Source organism: Monodon monoceros, unplaced genomic scaffold, assembly GCF_005190385.1.
Source record: "Monodon monoceros isolate NGI ecotype Baffin Bay Population unplaced genomic scaffold, NGI_Narwhal_1 Super_Scaffold_11, whole genome shotgun sequence".
Lineage (NCBI taxonomy): Eukaryota > Metazoa > Chordata > Mammalia > Artiodactyla > Monodontidae > Monodon > Monodon monoceros.
In genome coordinates, this window is record NW_021703767.1 from 107,706,060 (window position 1) to 107,723,637 (window position 17,578).

Genomic DNA, 17,578 nt, shown 5'->3' on the forward strand with positions numbered 1-17,578 from the left:
AGGAGGCAGGAGTCACAGAATTGAATAATGGAATTTTCTACTTATCGAATTTCAGTCATTCCCTATTAAAGAGAATATCAACCATTACCAGGAAGATTTCCAACTCTAGAAAGCAACATAGAGGAAGAGGGAGCTTAAAAATGTATGAAGAAACCAGCGGTATTACAACAATTGACTTTTTCTCCATATTTCACAACAAGGTCTGCATTGTATTTCAAGCAGTAATTTAGGTTTAAGTATGTCAGTATTCAAACTAACTTACCATTATAGGTGTTTCTTCCCTGCAACAAAACTTCCTTAAAAGCTTTCATACCATTTGTTCCCTTGGGCTTTCAAAAGATAAATTATACAGTACTAGATAGAAACTATTTTTAATAGTATAATCACAGAAACTACAGTCTATACCATAAAATAGGACAAGCACATTTGCTCTTGAAAAGCTGCCCTGATCTCAATACCAGTTTCCAGCAGCTGTGTTATTCTCTGCAGACTGGAAGTCATATGGCTCCTAAGGTATTCATAACACTTTAAAATATACAAAATGGGCCACAGTTTTTAAATCCTATACATACACAACACAACACAACCACCTTGGGTTTTCCTAAGGAGCTATTTTAAAGACACCTGAGAATTCTTAATTAAGCAGCCCACAAATGAGTAAGTCACTTTTCAAAACCGCTGAACTGTCTCCACTGCACCTGTATAGAACACGGAAACCCGGGAGAGAGAGAATCTTACATCCATACCTATATTTCATGCCAGTCTGCTTTGCGGTGGACTCTTTGAGAGAGATGTGATGCTGAGGGGTGAAGGTCCCCAGGCTGCGTGCGATGATAGCGACCGTGCGGAATTTGGCCCGGGCTGCGTTCACCACATTGGGGGCGGTGGAGCTCTGCTTGCTCAGAAGTCGCTCCTCGCCATTCCGACTCTTCAAATTATGCTCTGTGCAGGCTATGGAGACTTGCATTGCTTCCCCGGGCAGTGCACGGTCCCTCTCAGAACGCCGGAACACAAGCAGTCAAGAGAGGTCGAGCAGTTGGGAGGGTCTGCTTGTCTTTTAACCCCTCCTTCCTCCCCCTTCCTCGGGGCCGGGGAGTCCTTGCAGCTGACTTCAGAGCCAGGGAAAGTGGCAGCAGTGACTGCGGTGCAGGACAGAGTCCCAGGCACCGAGAGAAGTAAACAGCTAGCCCTGAAGTTGTCACAGCAGCTGGAGCGCGGATCAGACTGGCAAATCTTCCCGGGCAGTAATCTCGGTTGATTAAACAGCCAAATCCATGTAGTCGGGAGGCTTGGGCAGACGCCTGGAGCTAAGCATTTGTGCTGACTGAACGCAGCCCTGCCAGGAGCCTGTCCGCGGTGCCTGAATGCGGGTTCGCCTCTGGGCGATGGCTCAAATCCACGCAGGCATACCGCAAGATGCGCCGCCAGCACCCTCTGGACCACAGGCAGGATGCTCTACTGGCGGGCTGAGCATCCCAAGAAGCAGCTAATCGCAAGCCGCTCCCTGGGGACCGGTGGTCTCCAGCCACTCCGGCTGTCAGCTCCCTCCCTGCCCCACTCCGGGAGGTCGTGGGGGCTCCTCAAGACCCCTCCCCACTCATTTTCAGGCGGAAGCCTGGGTCATTGTGTCCGCACCAACACAGGTTAGCAGCTGCATGCAGGAGCAGGAAGGTCCCTTTAAAGAGCTCCTCGCCTTTGTGTGCGACGCGAAGGCAAGAATCACTTCCACCAGACTCTTGCTGTGATAGAAGCTGGAGAGCTGCTCTTAAAGGGGGGCTCTGCCCAGGCTCAGACCAAATCCCGCGGCGGCACAACAGTTGGAACCGGGGGAAGGCAGGATGGGGGTGCTCCTGCCACGGAACATGCCAGTGAATGAACACGTGAATACTCTGTGACTGGTTTGTTAAAACACAGCTTGAGATCCCTGTTATTAGCCTTACCAGCGTTTATTTCCCCTTTGCACATTACTTCTTAAGCCAATAACTTTGAAGTTTACTGAAAAGACACAGTGCAGACTTTTCAGAGTCAAGTCACCTAACTCACTGCCAAATCTCTTCTGGCTCCCAAAGGAGGGTGAAGGATGGGCGAGGAGGCAGCAATTTGGCACCACCCAGAAGGGGTCTGCACTAGGTAAGCTGCAGGTCCAAGTCACCATCCAGGAAGGTCCAGGCCAGGTGGCTGGAACTGTGTACACTGCCCGCTGGTCATCTATGACCCATTGGTGAGGACAAGCATTATCCCCAGGGCAAGGGTAGGCAGCAAGACACCTCCTGTCATCTCGGAATGTTCCTGTGAGGCAGGAACATTGCCTGGTTTAGTAGCAGGTGCAAAGCAACTCCTCAGTAAATGTGGTTGAACCAAACTAAGCACCAACTGGCTGATAACAATTTCTCTCTCCGTTTGAAATGCATAGAAGTCAGACAGTTTTTTTAATAGATGTACTTACAATAAAACTGTGCCTTCTGCACAATCAGTTCTCTAAAGTGGTTTCCAACAGAAACTGCTGTCAAGCAAAAAGGAACCGTGTTTAAATCAACAATATTTATGAGCACCATCTCTGTACTAAGCATTAGAGAGAAATATGGAGAAAAAAATATAGCACTATCCTTCTCCTCAAGGAACTGGCAACCTGGATGGGAAGGATAAAACAATCAGTCTTAAAGAGGCTAATGAACAATGTCAGAGGTACATTAGTGTTTAAATGAGTGGTACCGACACCAAGTACACTAGAGTTAAGCAGGGGAGTGATTACAGGAGGCTAGAGAAAGTTCCTCATTTCCCTACACTTCTACTGAATGCCAGTTAGGTACCTGACTGCTTGTTGCTGGGATACAAAATAGCTTACATGGAGGCTGGACCTCAAAGAGCTCATGGATGCCTAGGCAGCCCTCATAGACTGCGGGACTTTGCCTGGGACATGAATTTGATTAGCTAGAGAGCAGAAGGTCAGTCTTCCCAGAGATTGGCTGGGGTGAGGAGAACACACACTGTGGCTGTGTCAATGTGATAAATATAAATATATATATATATATATATATAAAGAGAGACAGAGAAAGACAGAGAGAGACAGAGAGAGACAGAGAGAGACAGAGAGAGACAGAGACAGAGAGAGACAGAGAGACAGAGAGACAGAGGGAGAGAGATGGCAATTCTGACCACTTATTCCCAAATTAAGTTGTAGGAATGAAATTTTCAAGTAGAATAGGTACCTGTTTTGAATTCCATTCCAGACATGAATCATAACATCTTTTTTTTTAACATCTTTATTGGACTATAATTGCTTTACAATGGTGTGTTAGTTTCTGCTTTATAACAAAGTGAATCAGTTATACATATACATATGTTCCCATATCTCTTCCCTCTTGCGTCACCCTCCCTCCCACCCTCCCTATCCCACCCCTCTAGGTGGTCAAAAACCACCGAGCTGATCTCCCTGTGCTATGCAGCTGCTTCCCACTAGCTATCTATTTTACATTTGGTAGTGTATATATGTCCATATCACTCTCTCACTTTGTCACAGCTACCCTTCCCCCTCCCCATATCCTCAAGTCCATTCTCTAGTAGGTCTGTGTCTTTATTCCCCTCTTACCCTAGGTTCTTCATGACATTTTTTTTCCTTAGATTCCATATATATGTGTTAGCATACGGTATTTGTTTTTCTCTTTCTGACTTACTTCTCTCTGCATGACAGACTCTAGGTCCATCCACCTCACTACAAAAAATTCAATTTCGTTTCTTTTTATGGCTGAGTAATATTCCATTGTATATATGTGCCACATCTTCTTTATCCATTCATCTGATGATGGACACTTAGGTTGCTGCCATCTCCTGGCTATTGTAAACAGAGCTGCAATGAACATTTTGGTACATAACTCTTTTTGAGTTATGGTTTTCTCAGGGTATATGCCCAGTAGTGGGATTGCTGGGTCATATGGTAGTTCTATTTGTAGTTTTTTAAGGAACCTCCATACTGTTCTCCATAGTGGATATACCAGTTCACATTCCCACCAGCAGTGCAAGAGTGTTCCCTTTTCTCCACACCCTCTCCAGCATTTATTGTTTCTAGATTTTTTGATGATGGCCATTCTGACCAGTGTGAGATGATATCTCATTATAGTTTTGATTTGCATTTCTCTAATGATTAATGATGTTGAGCATTCTTTCATATGTTTGTTGGCAGTCTGTATATCTTCTTTGGAGAAATGTCTATTTAGGTCTTCTACCCATTTTTGGATTGCGTTGTTTGTTTTTTTGTTATTGAGCTGCATGAGCTGCTTGTAAATTTTGGAGATTAATCCTTTGTCAGTTGCTTCGTTTGCAAATATTTTCTCCCATTCTGAAGGTTGTCTTTTGGCCTTGTTTATGGTTTCCTTTGCTGTGCAAAAGCTTTTAAGTTTCATTAGGTCTCATTTGTTTATTTTTGTTTTTATTACCATTTCTCTAGGAGGTGGGTCAAAAAGGATCTTGCTGTGATTTATGTCATAGAGTGTTCTGCCTATGTTTTCCTCTAAGAGTTTGATAGTTTCTGGTCTCACATACAGATCTTTAATCCATTTTGAGCTTATTTTTGTGTATGGTGTTAGGGAGTGTTCTAATCTCATACTTTCACATGTACCTGTCCAGTTTTCCCAGCACCACTTATTGAAGAGGCTGTCTTTTCTCCACTGTATATTCTTGCCTCCTTTATCAAAGATAAGGTGACCATATGTGTGTGGGCTTATCTCTGGGCTTTCTATCCTGTTTCATTGATCTATCTTTCTGTTTTTGTGCCAGGACCATACTGTATGGATTACTGTAGCTTTGTAGTATAGTCTGAAGTCAGGGAGCCTGATTCCTCCAGCTCCGTTTTTCGTTCTCAAGATTGCTTTGGCTATTCGGGGTCTTTTGTGTTTCCATACAAATTGTGAAATTTTTTGTTCTAGTTCCGTGAGAAATGTCAGTGGTAGTTTGATAGGGATTGCATTGAATCTGTAGATTGCTTTCAGTAGTAGAGTCATTTTCACAATGTTGATTCTTCCAATCCAAGAACATGGTATATCTCTCCATCTATTTGTATCATCTTTAATTTCTTTCATCAGTGTCTTATAATTTTCTGCATACAGGTCTTTTGTCTCCTTAAGTAGGTTTATTCCTAGATATTTTATTCTTTTTGTTGCAATGGTAAATGGGAGTGTTTTCTTGATTTCATTTTCAGATTTTTCATCATTAGTGTATAGGAATGCCAGAGATTTATGCACATTAATTTTGTATCCTGCTACTTTACCAAATTCATTGATTAACTCTAGTAGTTTTCTAGTAGCATCTTTGGGATTCTCTATGATAGTATCATGTCATCTGCAAACAGTGACAGTTTTACTTCTTCTTTTCTGATTTGGATTCCTTTTATTTCTTTTTCTTCTCTGATTGCTGTGGCTAAAACTTCCAAAAGTATGTTGAATAAGAGTGGTGAGAGTGGGCAACCTTGTCTTGCTCCTGATCTTAGCGGAAATGGTTTCAGTTTCTCACCACTGAGGACGATGTTGGCTGTGGGTTTGTCATATATGGCCTTTATTATGTTGAAGAAAGTTCCCACTATGCCTACTTTCTGCAGAGTTTTATCATAAATGGGTGTCGAATTTTGTCAAAAGCTTTCTCTGCATCTATTGAGATGATATGGTTTTTCTCCTTCAATTTGTTGATAAGGTGTATCACGTTGATTAATTTGCATATACTGAAGAATCCTTGCATTCCTGGAATAAACTCCACTTGATCATGGTGTATGATCCTTTTAATGTGCTGTTGGATTCTGTTTGCTAGTATTTTGTTGAGGATTTTTGCATCTATGTTCATCAGTGATATTGGCCTGTAGTTTTCTTTCTTTGTGATATCTCTGTCTGGTGTTGGTATCAGGTTGATGGTGGCCTCGTAGAATGAGTTTGGGAGTGTTCCTCCCTCTGCTATATTTTGGAAGTGTTTGAGAAGGATAGGTGTTAGCTCTTCTCTAAATGTTTGATAGAATTCGCCCGTGAAGCCATCTGGTCCTGGGCTTTTGTTTGTTGGAAGATTTTTAATCACAGTCTCAATTTCAGTGCTTGTGATCGGTCTGTTCATATTTTCTATTTCTTCCTGGTTCAGTCTTGGCAGGTTGTGCATTTCTAAGAATTTGTCCATTTTTTCCAGGTTGTCCATTTTATTGGCATAGAGTTGCTTGTAGTAATCTCTCATGATCCTTTGTATTTCTGCAGTGTCAGTTGTTACTTCTCCTTTTTCATTTCTAATTCTACTGATTTGAGTCTTCTCCATTTTTTTCTTGATGAGTCTGGCTAATGGTTTATCAATTTTGTTTATCTTCTCAAAGAACCAGATTTTAGTTTTATTGATCTTTGCTATCGTGTCCTTCATTTCTATTTCATTTATTTCTGATCTGATCTTTATGATTTCTTTCCTTCTGCTAACCTTGGGGTTTTTTTGTTCTTCTTTCTCTAATTGCTTTAGGTGCAAGGTTAGGTTGTTTATTTGAGATGTTTCCTGTTTCTTAAGGTAGAATTGTATTGCTGTAAACTTCCCTCTTAGAGCTGCTTTTGCTGCATCCCATAGGTTTTGGGTTGTCGTGTCTCCATTGTCATTTGTTTCTAAGTATTTTTTTATTTCCTCTTTGATTTCTTCAGTGATCACTTCGTTATTAAGTAGTGTATTGTTTAGCCTCCATGTGTTTGTATTTTTTACAGATCTTTTCCTGCAATTGATATCTAGTCTCATAGCGTTGTGGTCGGAAAAGATACTTGATACAATTTCAGTTTTCTTAAATTTACCAAGGCTTGATTTGTCACCCAAGATATGATCTATCCTGGAGAATGTTCCATGAGCACTTGAGAAAAATGTGTATTCTGTTGTTTTTGGATGGAATGTCCTATAAATATCAATTAAGTCCATCTTGTTTAATGTATCATTTAAAGCTTGTGTTTCCTTATTTATTTTCATTTTGGATGATCTGTCCATTGGTGAAAGTGGGGTGTTAAAGTCCCCTACTATGAATGTATTACTGTCAATTTCCCCTTTTATGGCTGTTAGTATTTGCCTTATGTACTGAGGTGCTCCTATGTTGGGTACATAAATATTTACAACTGTTATATGTTCTTCTTGGATCGATCCCTTGATCATTATGTAGTGTCCTTCCTTGTCTCTTCTAGTAGTCTTTATTTTAAAGTCTATTTTGTCTGATATAAGAATTGCTACTCCAGCTTTCTTTTGGTTTCCATTTGCATGGAATATCTTTTTCCATCCCCTCACTTTCAGTCTGTATGTGTCTCTAGGTCTGAAGTGGGTCTCTTGTAGACAGCATATATATGAGGCTTGTTTTTTTATCCATTCAGCCAGTCTGTGTCTTTTGGTGGGAGCATTTAATCCATTTACATTTCAGATAATTATCGATATGTATGTTCCTATTACCATTTTCTTAATTGTTTTGGGTTTGTTATTGTAGGTCTTTTCCTTGTCTTGTGTTTCTTGTCTAGAGAATCATAACATCTTATAACCTGCAGGTGAGGTTTAAATTACATTGTGGAATTTCATCCTCTACCTTCCATGCTCCTCCCACTCATTTTAAAAAATACATATACTGCCTACTGTTCAGTGGTTAGAAAGTAACTTCAGGATGGGGTGAGGGTTGTAGAAAGGGACAAATGAACCTAGGCTTCCTTTTTTACCCTCAACTCCAAGGAAGTAGTTCCTGAAGCAAAGCTTTTTTCCCTGGAATAAACAACAGTGGGCAGAGAGGAAGCAGATCATTAGAAGTTTTATTTTTTTCATGCTAAACTGGCTCATCGGGGATGGTCAATATGAATCAGGAAAATAGTCAAAGTGAAAAGAGGAAGAAGTGGGAGGAATCAGAATGAACAGCTCAGAAGTGGGGTGGGGGTGGGGATAAAGCATCCTGGGAAGCAAGACAGAGCATGGTGATTACCATAGGGCCAGAGGGGTCAAGAGCCAGTGGCTCTGGCTTAGGCACTGACTGAGGGGGAGGAGGTGTGGGAAGGCAGCTAAGGGCTGAGGTATGAGAGCTGCCAGTTCTACAGGGAGGAGGGAGAGTTTCAGGGTGTGTAAGGTCTGCACACAGTTAACTGAGTGGCTTTCAGGTTTGCCAGGAACTAGCAGAGCAACACCTGAAAGCATATCCAAGACCAGAACAGGGCCTAGGTTATCAGAATAAAACATGCAAGGCAGAGCACTTCTGAGTCACCTACTCAGCCCCAACAGGACCAAGCAAGGCGCCTTGTTTAGAGCAGGCCCTCACTCTATAAATAATTGAGAGAGGGAGATTAGGAAGCTTAGGGGGGAAAGAGGGAAGCAGGGAGGTAGGAAGGGGTATGGGATGTTGCCAAAATCTTGGATAAACTTGAATCCTTTAAAAAAAAAGAAAGAAAGAAAAAGAAAACCCTGCACTTTCTAGTTTTGCACAGGCTGCTCACTTGAAAGGTACCAATAACTGCCCCACATTCATGTCTGCACCTCTTGTGTATAGGCAAGTATCCACCTTTAGTACATGCCTCAAAGAGAATCAAAGGACTGAGGCCAGAGGAATGCTCACAGTGCCTCTTTCTGGCTGCCCACAGTGAGCCTTTCCAGATCTGACCCTACGTGGGCTTTCTGACAGCGAGCCAGCAGCTTGGTGACATACCCCAGCTGTGCTCACCCTTAGCAGCATCAATGGAGCAGTAGGTCTCAGGGGTCCAGAAATTAGATAATGGTTGCTGTGAGAATGCTCATTCCTCTTAAGTTTGTGCTAACAGGCCACATCCCAATTAAGCTGGGAAAATTAAATTTCAAATATGTATCTTTCCATTGTCACACAATAGGATTTGGAGGATTCTCACTATTATTATTTCAGGTTCAAATAAGACACACAAATGATATAAATATAGATGTAGATATAGATATAGATGTAACTATTGCTATGAATAGAATTGGGCCCTCCCCAAATTCATATGTTGAAGTCCTAACCCCCTAAGTATCTCAGAATGTGACTGTATTAGAGATAGTCTCTTTAAAGAAGTAATTGAGGTAAAATGAGGTCATTACAGTGGGCCCTAATCCAACATGACTGATGGCCTTATAAGAAAAGGAGACTAAGACACTCACAGAGGGAAGATCATGTGAAGACACAGAGAGAAGGAAGCCATCTGCAAACCAAGGAGAGAGGCCTCAGAAGAAATCAACCCTGCTGACACCTTGATCTTGGACTTCTAGCCTCTAGAATTGTGAAAAAAAAAATAGATTTCTGTTGTTTCAGCCACCCAATGTATGGTATTTTCTTACAGCAGTGCTAACAAACTAATACAGCTATAAATATTGTTTTTATTTTAATTCTTATATTATTGGTCAAGAGAAACTATTGGAATTCTCCAAAGAAATGTTCCTGAAAGTCATTATTAGGCCATGATGGATACCGTTGTCATGCCACTCTACACATCCTAAGCAAATATTACAAATGTGCTCCAAAGAAGAGTTCCACACACAACCCATTTATTCCTTTCCACCAAGTCATGAAGCCTCTACATGGTGACTCTTGATACAAGAGGTAGTAGTTTTCAAGACACTTCTAGTGCTGTTCTTAATGATCTCCTTATTCTGCCAGTTCACCCTTTTACGAGCTTGCTTTATCCTGGGCATCCAGAATTGGCAACCTCAGAAATGTCATGAGGCAATGGAGATAGGCCTGCACTGGCAGGCCTAGGCCTTGCTGTAAACCCAGCTCTGTCACTTTGCCTGTGACCTTGGGTGTTATTATCATTCCATATGCCTCTGTTCTTTCACCTGAAACAGGAGAGGGATACGTATACGTATTTATTTCCAAGATCCTCTCTTGTGCTATAAGATTCCCTGAGGTGCTTTTACAGAGAGATGTGGAGGTTGCAAGATTACAAAGAGTTATCACTTATTCTGCAGTTTTGCCTGGGTCTCAGCTGGTCTCTATTCATTACCTGATATTTGGGATTCTATGGCATTTATGTCAAAGGGTCACTGGGTCATGGTGACAGAGCTGGTTAGGAAGAGACCCAGGCTGGTTAACTTGCACCCTGTCTTCTCATGCTCGTCCATAGAGTCTTTATGGTAACATGGGAGGACTCTAGGGTGTGGACTCAGTTGGAGCTGGGTGTGAATCCCAGCTCTGCTCTGCCTCTTCTTCCCATGTGCCACTGAGGGGGATGCTTAACCTCCCTGCCTCTATCCTCATAGAAAAACAGGGTGCCCGAACATTCCTCTCCAGATGACTCTGAGAATGGCATGAAATAGTGCGTGACCCACAGCAGGCACTTGGTTACTGATCAGTATCCATTTCAATTTATTAAAAGCAGACTTTTGGGAAGTCATTAACCTCCTCCCAAACAAGCTCACCCAGATACCTCAGCAATTACCAATATCAGTGACACTTACACAGCACTCCCTATGTCCCGGGAACTCTTAGGAACACTTTACACATATTAGCTCACTTAATCCTCACATAAGCCCAAGAGGAGGTGCTATGTTATCAACTCCATTCTACAGATGAAAAAACAGGAGACACAGAGAAGTTAAATAACTTGCCCAAGGTGACGCAGGCAGAGACCTGGGATTTACCTCAGGGTAGCCTGCCTCCAGAGACTTGGTTCTTAACCACTGTGCATACTGCTCCTCACCGCGAGGACTTCCTCTGAGAAGGGCTTTAAATGGTGCCATTTTATGACTATAATTTGAAGGAAGTCCTAGTCTTACTATGAATGAGAGAAAGAAATTCAATATTGAAAGTCTAAAAATTTCAGTACAATTAAATCAGCCATGCTTGGTAGCTTTTGAGTATACCTTTTTATCAACCTTTCAAATACTTCATAATACTTTATTCTTATTACTCAAGGAAAAGAAAATTTCCCAGTTACCTGGCAAATTTCTGTTTGATTAATTTCCCACAGATAAAGTCAGAACCAAATGACTTGTGCTGAGTCCACTTATAACTTATGGTTTATATTCCATTGGAAACCACAGCCTGTGGGAGCCCGGAAGCATTTAATTATGCAGCCAGGCAAAACTGGATCCATTCAAAACAGAAAAGAATCTGTTAATATCTGAAGAATTTTAAACATGCAAATGTACAGATGGCAAGCCACTTTATGTGCCTATTATTTGTGATTAAAAGAGAAATTTTTAGGGTGAGAATTTCCTATTTATTAGAAATACTTAACACGTGGGTTTGGAGAACAATTTATTACATTCTGACAAATTGAACCAGCCATGAAAATTAGCAGGGGCCCACATTTGCACAGGCACAGGTTTTGGAATAATAGAGAAAGTAAAATTGAGAGGCCAATAATAGAGAAAGTAAAATTGAGAGGCCAACTGAAGACACAGACCTACTAGAGAATGGACTTGAGGACATGGGGAGGGGGAAGGGTAAGCTGGGACAAAGTGAGAGAGTGGCATGGACATATATACACTACCAAATGTAAAACAGATAGCTAGTGGGAAGCAGTCGCATAGCACAGGGAGATCAGCTCGGTGCTTTGTGACCACCTAGAGGGGTGGGATAGGGAGGGCTGGAGGGAGGGAGACGCAAGAGGGAAGAGATATGGGGATATATGTATATGTATAGCTGATTCACTTTGTTATAAAGCAGAAATTAACACACCATTGTAAAGCAATTATACTCCAATAAAGATGTTAAATAAATAAATAAATAAATGTTAATATGTCCTCGTAGAAAAAAGAAAAAGAAAACACTCAAGGCTATGCTGAATAGAAGAAATTTCCAGATGTCTACCCTTCCGCTTCACAGAAAGAAAAGTTTCAACAGAGAGCCCCTACCAGGAATCCTGAGGACAGGCTCAATACAAATCTTCTCATACTCCAGGCCACAAGTCCAAAACCAAATATAATTAAAGAATGGTTAAGCTTCTCAATGTACACTTAAACTATACCCTCAGCCACTGATATTTCCTTAATTTGAAACTTCTGACACATCAGATGTATCAGCAAGATCTCCAATATTTATCCATCACTTTATACATTCAAGGCAAGGTACCATAGTGCTATAGGAAGCAGGTGTGGAAGAATAAAAAATTCACAATTCAGACTATTATGCTCAGGCTTCTTCATGGAAAGTAATTTCTCATAAGCTTGTCTGGAACCTGGATGTAGAGCTGGGAGGAAATAGGGACAGAAGGCCTATTTATTTTTTTTACAGATGTCATTAGTTCTTCCTAAATTATTAGCCATTAGTATAATTTCTGCCATTGCCTTATAATACAACAAGCTGGTCAGAAATATTTGACATGTTTTTGGATAAAAGATTTTCCTAAAGAGCTTAACACACAGAGAATTTGTTTTCATAGATAATTAGAATTATTATACTTCATCCAATTTAAGATACCATTAACCACAAGATACATCATTATTTTGTACACCACTAAAATAGAAATTGTGGCCAATTAATTACAAAACAATGCTTTTTTTCATCCCTCAAACTTTCAATTTTCAATCTACCAAAAGAATCTTTTTAGACTTACATTTTTCTGCCCAAAATTTCATTCTTGTACATACATACAAAAGAAAATGTAAGGGCAATAAATTGGTTAAAGTATTCCCAAAATGTATTCACATTCAGAATTTTTTTTTTTTTTTTTTGGCTGCACTGGGTGTTCGTTGCTGTGCACAGGCTTTCCCTAGTTGTGGTGAGCGGGGGCTACTTTTCGTGGCGGTGCATGGGCTTCTCATTGCGATGGCTTCTCTTCTTGTGGAGCATGGACTCTAGGCACGCGGGCTTCAGTAGTTGTGGCACGCAGGCTCAGCAGTTGTGGCTCACAAGCTCTAGAGCGCAGGCTCAATAGTCACAGTGCATGGGTTTAGTTGCTCCGCGGCATGTGGGATCTTCCCGGACCAGGGCTCAAACCCATGTCCCCTGCATTGGCAGGCGGATTCTTAACCACTGCGCCATCAGGGAAGCCCTTACATTCATATTTTGATGTTTCTGGATGTTTTATTCAGAGTCATCAATGTCCACATCTCTCCACACAGTCATCCTTTGTGTTGGTAACGCAGGAATTTTTTAAAAACGTGCTCAACTATAGTCTCTGGCAGTTTATTCCAAGCTGTTGACACCTACTCTGAAAGTTGTGATGCACACTTACAGGCACTGACAACCACAGCTTGATGGTCACATAGCTGGGAGCAACTAGAGACCAAGTCACTATTTCAGCAAAGGAAAACTATGTGCTTCAAAGAATTGATGATTTCTAAGATAGTTTATTATAAACTCTTATTTCATGGCAATTTAAATCTAAAATACTGTAGAAGGAAGGAAGGGAGGGAGGAGGGAAAAATTTTGAGCACCCACTATGTGCCAGGCATTGTGCCAAAGGCTTCTACATCCATTATCTCATTCCAGAAGAAAGGAAGAAAAAAAAGCTAGCCTTTGTTAAGCATGTAAGTTAATTGAGCTCTCAACTCAGTGTTCTATAACTCAGTGGAGTTACATAAGCATTCATCTTCACTCCTCCAAAACTGAGAAGTGAATCAGACTCCAAAAGAGCTTTCCACATAAAGTCACCCTTGCCCAATGGGGCTGAGAAAAATAAGCAAACTGAAGGTCTTTCCAAAAATACGTTAATGGGTAAAAATTCACTTGTTTCAGTTCAAATCTGTTGGTCTTCTTAGGGTGAGAAAAGCCACTATTACACATGTCACTCTACGGCATAATGTCTAATATATTTTTATAAAACATGTATTCTTTCACTTCTTTATTCTGTTCATTTTCAAAGGGAAGATGTTGTAAAAGAAGCAGATCTAAGATCCTATGGGATTCTTTCTCATTTAAGTCTTTCCCTGTGGCAGATCACAGGAAGTTCTTGTAAGAGACGCTTCAAGCTTTCACCACATTTAAAATGAAACTCATTTTGGATGATATAAATATCAGGTTCTCACCTTATGCTCCATCAAGTGCTTATATTGTCTGAAGTTTTTATAATTTACATGCATTACTCTTGTAAGTAAAATAGAGTCAATTATAGTAATTCTGAGGATGAACTGACCCTTTTATTCACTATTCCACATCGAGCTGCAAACCCATCAGAGGGAACCATGTGATCATTGTAGCCACCAGCTGACCCCACAGCCACCTTGTGCCTCCCTTGGACCCACCCAAGAATTTCTGAGCCTTCTTTATGATACACCAGAAATACATCACCACGTGGAACAACTCCTACAGCAGAACACCTACTGAACACTGGCAGAAAACCTCAGACCTCCCAAAAGGCAAGAAACTCTCCACGTACCTGGGTAGGGCGAAAGAAAAAAGAATAAACAGAGACAAAAGAATAGGGACGGGAACTGCACCAGTGGGAGGGAGCTGTGAAGAAGGAAAGGTTTCCACACACTAGGAAGCCCCTTCGCGGGCGGAGACTGTGGGTGGCGGACGGGGGGAGCTTCGGAGCCGCGGGCGAGAGCACAGCAACAGGGGTGCGGAGGGCAAAGTGGAGAGATTCCCGCACAGAGGATCGGTGCCGACCGGCACTCACCAGCCCGAGAGGCTTGTCTGCTCACCCGCCGGGGCGGGCGGGGTTGGGAGCTGAGGCTTGGGCTTCGGTCAGAGAACAGGGAGAGAACTGGGGTTGGCGGCGTGAACACAGCCTGAAGGAGTTAGTGCACCACGGCTAGCCGGGAGGGAGTCCGGGGAAAAGTCTGCACCTGCCGAAGAGGCAAGAGACTTTTTCTTCCCTCTTTGTTTCCTGATGCACGAGGAGAGGGGATTAAGAGCGCTGCTTAAAGGAGCTCCAGAGACAGGCGCAAGCCGCGGCTAACAGCGCGGACCCCAGAGACGGGCATGAGATCCTAAGGCTGCTGCTGCCGCCACCAAGAGGCCTGTGTGCAAGCTATCCACACCTCCCTTCCGAGAGCCTGTGCAGCCCGCCACTGCCAGGGTCCCGGGATCCAGGGACAACTTCCCCGGGAGAAGGCACTGCGCGCCTCAGGCTGGTGCAACGTCCCGCCGGCCTCTGCCACCGCAGGCTCGCCCTGCACTCCGTACCCCTCCCTCCCCCCAGTCTGAGTGAGCCAGAGCCCCCGAGTCAGCTGCTCCTTTAACCCTGTCCTGTCTGAGCGAAGAACAGACGCACTCTGGCGACCTACACGCAGAGGCAGGGCCAAATCCAAAGCTCAGCCCCTGGGAGCTGTGAGAACAAAGAAGAGAAAGGGAAATCCCTCCCAGCAGCCTCAGAAGCAGCGGATTAAAGCTCCACAATCAACTTGATGTACCCTGCATCTGTGGAATACATGAACAGACAACAAATCATTCCAAACTGAGGAGGTGGACTTTGAGAGCAAGATTTATGATTTTTTCCCCTTTTCCTCTTTTTGTGAGTGTGTATGTGTATGCTTCTGTGTGAGATTTTTGTCTGTATAGCTTTGCTTTCACCATTTGTCCTAGGGCTGTATCAGTCCGGTTTTTTTTCTTTTTAAAAAACGTTTTTTCTTAATAATTATTTTTTATTTTAATTATTTTATTTTATCTTACTCTTTCTTTCTTTCTCCTTCTTCCTTTCGTTTCTTTCTTTCCCTTTCTTTCTTTCCTACTTTTTCTCCCTTTTACTCTGAGCTGGGTGGATGAAAGGCTCTTGGTGCTGCAGCCAGGAGTCACTGTTGTGCCTCTGAGGTGGGAGAGCCAACTTCAGGACACCGGTCCACAAGAGACCTCCCAGCTCTACATAATATCAAATGGCGAAAATCTCCCAGAGATCTCCATCTCAACACCAGCATCCAGCTTCACTCAACGACCAGCAAGCTACAGGGCTGGACACCCTATGCCAAACAACTAGCAAAACAGGAACACAACCCTACCCATTAGCAGAGAGGCTGTCTAAAATCATAATAAGTCCACAGACACCCCAAAACACACCACCAGACATGGACCTGCCCACCAGAAAGACAAGATCCAGCCTCATCCACCAGAACACAGGCACTAGTCCCCTCCACCAGGAAGCCTACACAACCGACTGAACCAACTTTAGCCACTGGGGACAGACACCAAAAACAACGGGGACTATGAACCTGCAGCCTGCAAAAAGGAGACCCCAAACACAGTAAGATAAGTAAAATGAGAAGACAGAAAAACACACAGCAGATGAAGGAGCAAGATAAAAACCCACCAGACCTAATAAATGAAGAGGAAATACGCAGTCTACCTGAAAAAGAATTCAGAATAATGATAGTAAAGATGATCCAAAATCTTGGAAATAGAATAGACAAAATGCAAGAAACATTTAACAAGGACCTAGAAGAACTAAAGATGAAACAAGCAATGATGAACAACACAATAAATGAAATGAAAAGTACTCTAGATGGGATCAAGAGCAGAATAACTGAGGCAGAAGAACGGATAAGTGACCTGGAAGATAAAATAGTGGAAATAACTACTGCAGAGCAGAATAAAGAAAAAAGAATGAAAAGAACTGAGGACAGTCTCAGAGACATCTGGGACAACATTAAACGCACCAACATTCGAATTATACAGGTTCCAGAAGAAGAAGAGAGAAAGAAAGGGACTGAGAAAATATTTGCAGAGATTGTAGTTGAAAACTTCCCTAAATATGGGAAAGGAAATAGTTAATCAAGTGCAGGAAGCACAGAGAGTCCCATACAGGATAAATCCAAGGAGAAACATGCCAAGACACATATTAATCAAACTGTCAAAAATTAAACACAAAGAAAACATATTAAAAGCAGCAAGGGAAAAACAACAAATAACACACAAGGGAATCCCCATAAGGTTAACAGCTGATCTCTCAGCAGAAACTTTGCAAGCCAGAAGGGAGTGGCAGGACATATTTAAAGTGATGAAGGAGAAAAACCTACAACCAAGATTACTCTACCCAGCAAGGATCTCATTCAGATTTGATGGAGAAATTAAAACCTTTACAGACAAGCAAAAGCTGAGAGAGTTGAGCACCACCAAACCAGCTTTACAACAAATGCCAAAGAAACTTCTCTAGGCAAGAAACACAAGACAAGGAAAAGACCTACAATAACAAACCCAAAACAATTAAGAAAATGGGAATAGGAACATACATATCAATAATTAAGTTAAATGTAAATGGATTAAATGCTCCCACGAAAAGACACAGACTGGCTGAATGGATAAAAAAACAAGATCTATATATATGCTGTCTACAAGAGACCCACTTCAGACCTAGAGACACATACAGACTGAAAGTGAGGGGATGGAAAAAGATATTCCATGCAAATGGAAACCAAAAGAAAGCTGGAGTAGCAATTCTCATATCAGACAAAATAGACTTTAAAATAAAGACTATTAGAAGAGACAAAGAAGGACACTACATAATGATCAAGGCATCAATCCAAGAAGAACATATAACAATTGTAAATATTTATGCACCCAACATAGGAGCACCTCAATACATAAGGCAAATACTAGCTGCCATAAAAGGGGAAATCCACAGTAATGCATTCATTGTAGGGGACTTTGACACCCCACATTCACCAATGGACAGATCATCCAAAATGAAAATAAGTAAGGAAACACAAGCTTTAAATGATACATTAAACAAGATGGACTTAA

The 17,578-nt window shown here is 42.0% G+C and overlaps 1 protein-coding gene across 5 annotated transcripts in view; it reads right to left on the reverse strand.

Moving 5' to 3' along the window:
• Positions 1 to 17,578, reverse strand: part of KCNAB1 (potassium voltage-gated channel subfamily A member regulatory beta subunit 1) — a 411,284-nt gene that overhangs the window by 261,848 nt on the left and 131,858 nt on the right. The window contains exon 1 of one of the 5 annotated variants that reach the window (XM_029215070.1): positions 747 to 967. The exons of 3 other annotated variants lie outside the window; for them this stretch is intronic. In XM_029215070.1, the coding sequence (XP_029070903.1) occupies positions 747 to 967 (221 nt within the window). Of the gene's footprint in view, positions 1 to 746; positions 1,834 to 17,578 lie in introns of those variants that run through there. One more of the 5 variants, XM_029215068.1, reaches the window with a different exon arrangement.